Source organism: Leptodactylus fuscus, chromosome 5 (genome assembly GCF_031893055.1).
Source record: "Leptodactylus fuscus isolate aLepFus1 chromosome 5, aLepFus1.hap2, whole genome shotgun sequence".
Classification (NCBI taxonomy): Eukaryota; Metazoa; Chordata; class Amphibia; order Anura; family Leptodactylidae; genus Leptodactylus; species Leptodactylus fuscus.
The window spans coordinates 36,739,424-36,749,058 of NC_134269.1; the positions used below are offsets into that span (position 1 = coordinate 36,739,424).

General features: G+C 46.2%; 1 protein-coding gene across 1 annotated transcript; it reads left to right on the forward strand.

The window, feature by feature from the left end:
• The first annotated feature begins 1,670 nt into the window (after positions 1 to 1,670).
• Positions 1,671 to 9,338, forward strand: PURB (purine rich element binding protein B). Its single transcript, XM_075272922.1, has 2 exons — positions 1,671 to 3,120; positions 3,159 to 9,338. Exon 1 carries the CDS (start codon positions 1,900 to 1,902, stop codon positions 2,884 to 2,886), a length of 987 nt encoding a protein of 328 aa, XP_075129023.1. The 5' UTR covers positions 1,671 to 1,899; the 3' UTR covers positions 2,887 to 3,120; positions 3,159 to 9,338.
• The last annotated feature ends 297 nt before the right edge of the window (positions 9,339 to 9,635 follow it).

Consider the following 9,635-nt stretch of genomic DNA (forward strand, 5'->3'; position numbering starts at 1 on the left):
CCCTCCGCGATAGTAATGTATAGAATCTCCCATAGACGGCAATACACTTGTATTGCCGTCTATGGGACTTGCAATCAAATGATTGCAGGTTCAAGCCCCCTAGGCGGGGGATATTAAAATAGTAAAAAAAAAAAAAAACACTTAAAAAAAATATAATAAAAAATAAAATAAATAAAAGTTCACCTCCTTTCCCTAGAATACATATAAAAGTATAACATTACTGTGAAACATATACATTAGGTATCCCTGTGTCTGAAAATGCCTGGTCTACACCTGGCCCCACAAAAAAAACGCCCTATACATCCCCGTACAGCTGCAGGGTCACCTGTCAATGTGGCCTTGCAGCTGTTCCAAAACTACAACTCCCATATATTAAATATTTTACCATTTTTTGCCTGAAAATTTTTTTTCCCTATTTTTCTCCTCTAAAACCTGGGTGCGTCTTATAGTCCGAAAAATATGGTATTTATGTCATATTATCATAGTCTGAGACACTTTATAGCCAAATAGTGACAGAAAGTACATTATAGCAATCCCAGGGTTATTGTATTGTAGCCTCTCCTTCACTGTTGAGTCTTCAGGTTGTTTGTGAACGTTTAGATGATGGGAGAGTCCGATGTGTTGAGAATTTCTGGAGATGATAGTTGGAAAAGCTTATAAAAGAAGAATGAGAAGACTTGGAGATTACACGTGGGGAGCTATTGGGAGAGTAGCACAGTGTACGGAATCATCAGCTCTGTACACTGCAGTAAAAACAGCTGATCCATATGGATATGTGGTATGGGTGTTGGTCCCCCACAGATCGCCAGTTACTGACCTATGATAGGATACGTTATAAATCGTCAGTCTTGGACAATGTCTTTAAATTAATTCACTAGAATTAACCAGGAAAGCAAAATGTCCGACATACGAAAGGCTGTAGAGGAACAAGGAGAGAAGTACACTCGTCTACAGGAGGTGTGTGGTACGGCGGCTCAGCCCTAGTCACGTCATTGGAATTGAGCTGCAATATCCAGTACGACCTAGGGGAAGATGTGGCACTGTTTCTGCATGTAAGCAGCCATGTTTCTCTGACTATAGACAACCCCTTTAACAATGGCCTAGCAAATAGTGAACTACACTCACTCCCTGCAGCGCCTAATTCGTGAAGGGCTGAGCTTGGTGCTGTTTTCCTACACTAAGGTTATGTTCACACCTGACCATTATCTCTACTACCTTGTACCTTGCTACATTAGCCACATGTATGACAGATATGAACTGTGCCCAAGAGGCAACACTGTGCTGGATAAACTAGCGCATGGAGGGAAAGTGACACAGGCGCTTCATACGTATGGTATTTTACCACAGTTTCACCAATTTTCTTCCAGAATAGGGTCTCAGGCCTAAAATCTAGTACAGCTAGAGATCAGAAGTGTCACCCATAACCAATTACATTCCAGCTTCCATCTCTGTAGTGAAGGTTACACAATGAAATGGTTATTCTGGGCAATTTCTTATGCTATATATATTTATGCAGTGCGCCACTTCCGTGTGTGCTATCACATGCCCCTACAGATGTGCCAATCCTTTCACTGCACCCTACCGACCCTGAAGATGTCATGCCCTTAGTCAAGATGGCGCTGCCGGCTTCTGCCCGGGCCCTCGCACCAGTCGTAGCTGCGCAGGACGCACACGCAGGAAGAGGAGGAGAAGGTTGGGCTGAGGCAGAGAGAACGAGAGGGAAGAAGAGGGGCGAGCAGAGCGGAGGAGGGTGAGGAGCGGCAGAGAGCGGGTTGACTGTAAGGCGGGCAGCCCGTGGGAAGAAGGAGGAGGCGGAGGGAGTCCCGGGGTAAGGGACGGACGGAAGCCGAGAGGAGGCAGTTGCAGAAGGCTTGTGTGAGCGCGAAGGAGGAGAAGAAGATGGCGGACGGGGATAGCGGGAGCGAGAGAGGGGGCAGCAGCGGAGGAGGGGGAGGCCCCGGCGGCTTCCAGCAGCACATGTCCCGGGAGCAGGAGACGCAGGAGCTGGCCTCGAAGCGGCTGGACATCCAGAACAAGCGCTTCTACCTGGACGTCAAGCAGAATGCCAAGGGCCGCTTCATCAAGATCGCAGAGGTCGGCGCCGGGGGCTCCAAGAGCCGCCTCACCCTCTCCATGGCGGTGGCCGCAGAGTTCCGCGACTACCTGGGCGACTTCATCGAGCATTATGCCCAGCTGGGCCCCAGCAGCCCCGAGCAGATCGCGCAGTCCTCCGGTGATGACGGCTCCGGTGCCGGGGGTCCCCGTCGAGCCCTCAAGAGCGAGTTCTTGGTCCGGGAGAACCGCAAGTACTACCTGGACCTGAAGGAGAACCAGCGCGGCCGCTTCCTGCGCATCCGCCAGACCATCAACCGCGGGCCGGGCTTCAGCGGAGGAGCTGGAGGGGGAGCCGGCCTGCAGAGCGGACAGACCATCGCCCTCCCCGCTCAGGGCCTCATCGAGTTCCGTGACGCCCTGGCCAAGCTCATAGACGACTACGGCGGGGAGGACGACGAGCTGGGCGTGGGGCTGGGCCCCGGAGGAGGAGGAGGTGGCGCGGCCGGGGGCCTGTACGGGGAGCTGCCCGAGGGCACGTCCATCACTGTGGACTCCAAGCGCTTCTTCTTCGATGTGGGCTGCAACAAGTATGGCGTGTTCCTGCGGGTGAGCGAGGTGAAGCCCAGCTACCGCAACTCCATCACTGTGCCCCTCAAGGCCTGGAGCAAGTTCGGCGGCGCCTTCTGCCGCTATGCCGAGGAGATGAAGGAGATCCAGGAGAGGCAGCGAGATAAGCTCTACGACCGCCGGGGGCCCGGGGAGAGAGGCGGAGGCCTGGGCTCTGGGGGCGGTGGCGAAGACTCCGAGACAGAAGATGTGGACGACGACTGAGCGCACGGACACCGAGGAAGGCAGAGGAGAAAGCGGGGAGGGGGGAGGTCAGGAACACAACCCACGACAACCTGACTACAAGTCCCCACAGGCGACTACAAATCCCAGCATGCTTCTGTTCCTATACTCCAGTACTGGAGCTTGTTGTGGGACTCTATCCCAGCATGCTCCAGTCATAAGAAATCTCCCGACAAGTTCCCAAACTGCTTTAGTTGCACTTCGCAACCAATCAGAGTGCAGCTTATACTTGATATTCTATGGAAAACTAAAAGCTGCAAGTTGATTGGTTGCTGTGGTCCAAAGCAGCAAATCACAGCACACCTTTCATTTTAAATTCTGCTCTTGAATAATGCAAGCTGTGCTGTGATTGGTTGCTGTGGTCCAAAGCAACAAATCACAGCCCAGCTTTCATTTTCTATTCTGATATTTAAAAAAAATGGAAGCTGTGCTGTGCTTGCGATGGGAAACCAAGGTAGTTTCTATTAGTATGCCATGGTTGGGACTTGTAGAGCAGCAGGTTGTCGTCTGCACAGCTGGGGTTATAGCAGGATCTAGATGTCATCCTCTCATCACACATGAACCTTGGCATGTTCCGTATGTCTGGAATGTGGCATGGTTTTTTTTTATTCACGTCAAGTGACATTTCCCGACCCAAGGGGTTAAATTCCATTTGGCTTTAGAGCAGTGCTCCCTGTTAAATGTACCAGCTCCCCCTCCCCCATACATTTCCACCATGTATGATGTGGGCACTGGCATCGGTCGGCCTGCTCCAGTCCCCAGTCACCCTTACGGTCACCACTGGACGGTGACTGCGGACTGGTTGATTCTTAGTTTTTGGGGTTGTTACTTAATGCACCAGCTGGCAGGAAGTAGAAGTTCCCCATCCCCCTCTATGTATTATGTTCTAGATGGTGCTAGGTCATATATACTTCAAGCCACTTGGATAGGCAAACCTAGACTTCCCATGTGTTCTCATTGGTGGTGTCAGACCAGCCCAGTGACCGTAGCTTGACTATAACACAGCAGCAACTTCTACCCAGGATGAGAAGGTACAGGGGGGGGGGTACAGGCTGGGCTAGAATAAAGGGACAGGAGAGTTAGTCAAGGCGCAGGCTCACCCCTTTCTCCCTTGCCTCTCTCACCACCATTTCAGTTTGCATCAGGGGCTTTCCATTGACGTCCCTCAAGGAGAGAAGACCAGCAGTTCTGTTCCCACCACACTCTGCAGTTCCCGAAAGCCGTCACCCATTCCTAAAGCACAAGGAAAAAAAAAGAAATAAAGCTTTGTTTGGATTTCTTGCAAAGATTTGCATCTACTGTCCGCAGAGTCTCCGGTGACAGGACCAGCTTACCATTCCTACCAGGACTGAACTCTTGATCCCGCCAATCATGGATTATTTCCGACTGCCATAGGTCACCTTTGTTTTTTTTTTTGTTTTAATACCAGCACTAACCGCAACACAAGAGCAAAAGTTAAGATCTTCAGATCAGAGGAAATTTGAGGAAAACCTAAAAAAAAAAAAAAAAAAATCTGTGAAATCTCCATATTAAACCCTTCCAAACCAGGAAGTGAAAAAAAGACAAAAAAAAATAAAATTTTAGGTTCATGCAAACGGACAAACATCAACTAAAGATAAGCTCAGGTCCATGATTCTTCTTACAGGCTTTTTTTTTCTTAAAAAGACCTGCATTCAATTCTCAGTACCTCGGAGGGTAATGGTGCCTCCAAAAGTTATAAAAATATAAAAAAAATAGTTCCTGGCGAACGCTGGGACGAAACTGTCCAGGTGGTGAACAGTCCACAGCACTACAAGCAACAGGGGGGGGAGAAGAGCGTGCAGCCTGTGACAACCTCAGGCCCTCCACACAATTCTATGAACTTACTGCCTACAAGATGCTCTCGTATTTTAGCCCCCATTCGAGTCCCGATGACGGGGGGGCTCCTGTATCTAGATCTTATCCTGTACTTTTACTATAATGGTTTTAACTCTTACTGGACGGCTCCCTTGCTTCTATTCATCATGACGAGAAATAAACCTTTTGAGAACAGAGGTGCGTGAGGTTTTCCGCATCGTCCTCTGTCCCCAAAGAGTTGAAATGAAATTCTAGTATTTTTATTTTCGTGTGTGTACTTGTATGAGATGATCATGAACTCCCCCCGTACTAGGTGTGCAGTTATCGCCATGGACATCTCCAGAGCCTCGGCAGTAGGGTTCTTCTGGTCGTGGAGGCTCCTGGAGATGTAGCAGCTTCCAGTATTTGATGCATAGAAGTGATTCATTTTGTCTCTTTTCACTTACGCTGCCTTTTCTTTGTCTGCACCACTTCATGGCTTCATTTGGTATCTATGTATTTATTGTGTTCTGACCTAGTTTGGCCCTGCCATCATGGAAATGGGGTCCTCTGGGGGCCCAAGTGTGTGTATTACAGACAGGGAAAGGATAATGTAACCATTTCTGGTAAAGCGGAGTACGGCTTGGCAGGTGGCTGACGGTAAAGGCCTGTTGCTTTGCCACATCAGAGGTAGCCATTATTTTTTTAGGACTAGCACAGTCACAGATTTTAATGTTCCCAGTGGCCACTCAGTGGCTAGCACTGCAGCCTTGCAGCGCTGGAGTCCTGGTGTTCAAATCCCGCCAAGGGTAAAAAACCATCTGCAAGGAGTTTGTATGTTCTCCCCGTGTTTGCATGGATTTCCATCCCATATTCTAAAGACATACTGATGGGGAACAATGTACATTCTGAGCTCTATGTGGGGCTCACAATCTACATTAGAAAAAAAAAAAATTTAAAGTTCCCACTAGTTAAATTATAGGACTTGTCACCTCTCCTGTTTTACTAAATACTTATACTCCCAATGAATTAATTTTGCAGTATCCTTTTCTTACAACTGTTCCTCTGTTGTTCTTCCTGGCAGTATGTACTATAATTAATAACTGGGTGTCACAGCTCTACTTACATGTCCGTACATAGGCAGGCACTCATTGGACAGTGTCTGCCCCCTCTCCGGCTACTAACCCCCACTTGTCACTTGATTCATCATACTAGAGGAGGATCCGGGTCCTCTATAGGTAAGGTGCAGTCCCCAAAGTAGCTGCCTCCATGTGTGTAAATAGCAGGTCTACCTTAAGTGCAGAGATTAGAGCTGCTGCACCACATCTCGGTTTCTCCCAGCATTCTCTCATGTCATCGGATTACCTGTTGGAAATGTTTTAATTATTTTTTTTTTTCTGAACTGTATGGGAGCAATAGTATTTCTTGATGTTTTAATCACATCAGTATATTGTACTGTATTTTTGTACCTGCAAGGCAGCTGTATAGTGTGTCCTGCTGTACCATTCTTACGTGGATATATTTTTCTTCTTCCGGTTACTTGTGGCAGATGTCATGCTTTCATCCACTGCAAAGTTATATAGCCCCCACCCTGCAGGGCTCATAGGAAAGTCCTTTTAACTTTTTCTTTTTTTTCGTGTGTCGCTCGCACAGGTAATGCAAGAGTCTGTGCTTGCCTTGCTCCAAAGTTTTTATTTATATTGCACCCGGTGTAAACCAAGGACGGGCATATATTACATATAGATATATAACGTGCTCAATGAGCAGCCGGTAGTCCTGTGCATACTCTTAACCTCTTACTGGGGAGGTTGTAAAATTCTACCCAGACCTGCCTCTTCCTGCTCACTGTGGCTTCAGCCCCTGAATTCAGTGGTTCACCATTACATAAATAAGCTATTGCGTATGACAGGGGACAGAAACCAACTTCTCCCACCATCTCCTTCTAGGCACTGCATTGCACTATAGTTCTGCAGGAACAGGGATTGGATTGCTAACTGAGCAGCAATGCTTCTTTTAGTGGTGTAGAGCTTTGTTAGGGGAAATATAAGGCGGCATACTGCCCAATTCTTGTGTAATCTAGTTGCAGTATTCTCAAGCTGTTCCAAATTACTGCTTTATGGTGCTCTGATGCGATATGGGCCAACCCTTCAGTCAACAAAGGGGTTAAGCCATGAGCAATACTGGATTTGACATTTGCAATCTGAGCAAACAGTGGCTAGCGGAGTAGTGAGAGTATCCTTACTAAAGATTTCATGCAGTAAGAAATGTCCATATACTCATCGACTTGAGGAACAACAGTCCCGATCCTTATTTTGGCCACAGTCTTGATAGTTTCGGGAAGACTTGACCCTGTCATACGCAGCTTGTTCATAATATCAAATGCCTGTATAAAATAGCAGATCCTTATCTGTAAATGTTGTATAGCCTCTAAAATATATATCTGTATATAAATATACAGGGGGTGACTGTAAGCCGAATGTTTTACAGATGTGCTCCTCCATCATCCTCCCCTCAGTTTTGTTGTTTTTCCTCTCATGCTCCGAAACTACTCCAGCCCAAACTGTACAGTGCAGCGATTGCTGGGAACATGGTGGATTCAGTCGCATACAGTGGGACCTCTGAGACGGATGCTTAGAATTGCTTTGAGAAGTAGTTTAGCGATGAGTATATATAGTAGATGTTGCAACTCAAATCTATGACTGGTAATCTGCTCCGAATCAGAGGTTTCATTGTATCCTAATGTATCGGGGGAATCGTAGACTTCCCAGGTTCTAGATATATCTATGGTATCTCCTATCGATGTCTAAAGCTTCGAATCCATTCATGTCATGAAATCTATTCTGATCGAAAGCTGCAGACGTAGCATTGATAAGGAGAGTCAGGCAGATGAAGGGGGTCTAATTCATTGTATAAGCATGATACGGAAATGTTCTGGAACGGGCGGACAGGGCACCTGTAAAGGTATTAACGGAGTCGTACAGGTTAGAAATATGACTGCTTTCTTCCTAAAACAGCGCCATACCTGTCCTCAGTTTGTGGTGTTGCAGCTCTGCGCCATTTACTATGCTTTAATACCATACGTACAGTCCTGGTGATGTTTCTGGAAGAAGCTGCCATTTTTTTTTCCTATCCTGTACAATGCCTTTAAACCTATAGAGAATATATAAATGTCGACTTTGTACAACTAAACCGTGACTTATATTGGGGTCAGCAATTCAGTCCATTTTTTTTTTAACTCTCCTGGTATTGATAAAATTAACAAAAAGATGAACTTTTTGAACCCCTTATGGAATGGTGGTATGGAAATCTTATCTGTAAAGATGGTGATTGTACTGACAGTAGTTTCCCATGATATGCTCCTAGTATGGTCCATTGATCAATGTATGACCAGCCCCCCACTTCCTATATAAGGTGTGCTGCTTTAAAGATTGTGGTAATATTTTGGAGTTGCGGGTTGAATGCCTTGGCAGAAATGAGCCTGGTTACCATCACGGAATGCCCCCTGTAAAGGGAAACGTTACCTCCTCTATTTTAGGAATCCGAGGAGGTCCTAAGTTGAGCAAACTGAAGTTTTAGTACCCCCTGTAACCAGCAATCTCTTTGGAACAATAAATTGAGAGACTGATCTATTAATGATAGCTTTATTGAGACTTGTACGGGTGCAGAGCAGGGAGTGGAGTAAGCCATTAACGTAAACTGCACTACAGATCTTTCGTTGATCGCCCACTTTTTTTTTTCCTTTGTGGCGCGTAGACTTTACCATAGAGAAGTAGCAGGCACATTAGGTGGTTAAGAGGAAAGCACAGACTCCTACAAATGACTTGCACTCGCCCAAACGAGAGGAAGAGACGCGTGCGAGCTCAGCCTTGTAGGCCGGGCGAGCGGATGTAGTTTGGGCGCTTACACCGTAGAGCTCCACCCTATATAGATGATAAAAGCATTTCTGCTGTAGGCATTTAATCTACGTATTCTTCAAATGCATTTAGCTGACTAATAAAAAAAAAAAAAATTATATGGAAAAAAAGTCTATTTTTTGTTTCTGTTTAAAAGCACTTTAAATAGTTAAAACAGCGTAAGCAGCTGTACCCTTAGTAACTACAAGCAAAGTCTATCCTTCAGTTTACCCCTTGAGGTTACATGGTTGGTAGCTGTTCCTCAAACCCTTCCTATTCATCCTGCTGACCACGGCTTCAATCTCGGCCTTTCCCCAACTCTCCTCAGGGCAGCCAGGCCAGGTTTTTGACAATAAACACTTGCACCATTCCTCTTACGTTGGGCTCGATTGGCTATTGTAAAAAACCTCTTCTGGGTGAGACTTCCCTTCAGGAGGCAGCTGAGAATGTTCTGTCCCTGTTGTGAATCCCTGAGTAATGGCGCCAGTGCTCCTGGCCCGGGATTCTAAGTTTTTGGATTTACCACTAGCTTTACGAAAGCCGGGGAAATTTTAACCTTTTAAAAGAACAAGCAATTACATGGAAGAAGCATAAGGTTCAGAATTCATGGCTAGTCAGCACTCCTTACAATAACAGAATTTTGCAAATTGAGTTTTACAATCTATATATTTAAAAAATTGTATGTTTGTAACAAATAAAGTATGCGGAAAAGTGAATGAAACCATATCTAACCGTGTCCCGTCATTTGTGCGTTTTGTTTGATTTTGTGCTCTTAATTTTGTATTGGCAACACCAGGACCTCTATTTTTTTTCACAGCCCAACTCCTTCATACATGGTTATTCGGAAGCAGTAAAGATCCTCTAGTTCAGTGTTTCGCAACCCTTTCAAGCCAAAAACCCCCTGGTGAAGAACGTTCTAACCAAGTATCCCCAATAGACACTGTGACGTCCATCACGTGACACATCCTGCTCCTGATTTCCAAAGGGGATGAAAAACTAGCATGTATATGGTGCCAAGGACAT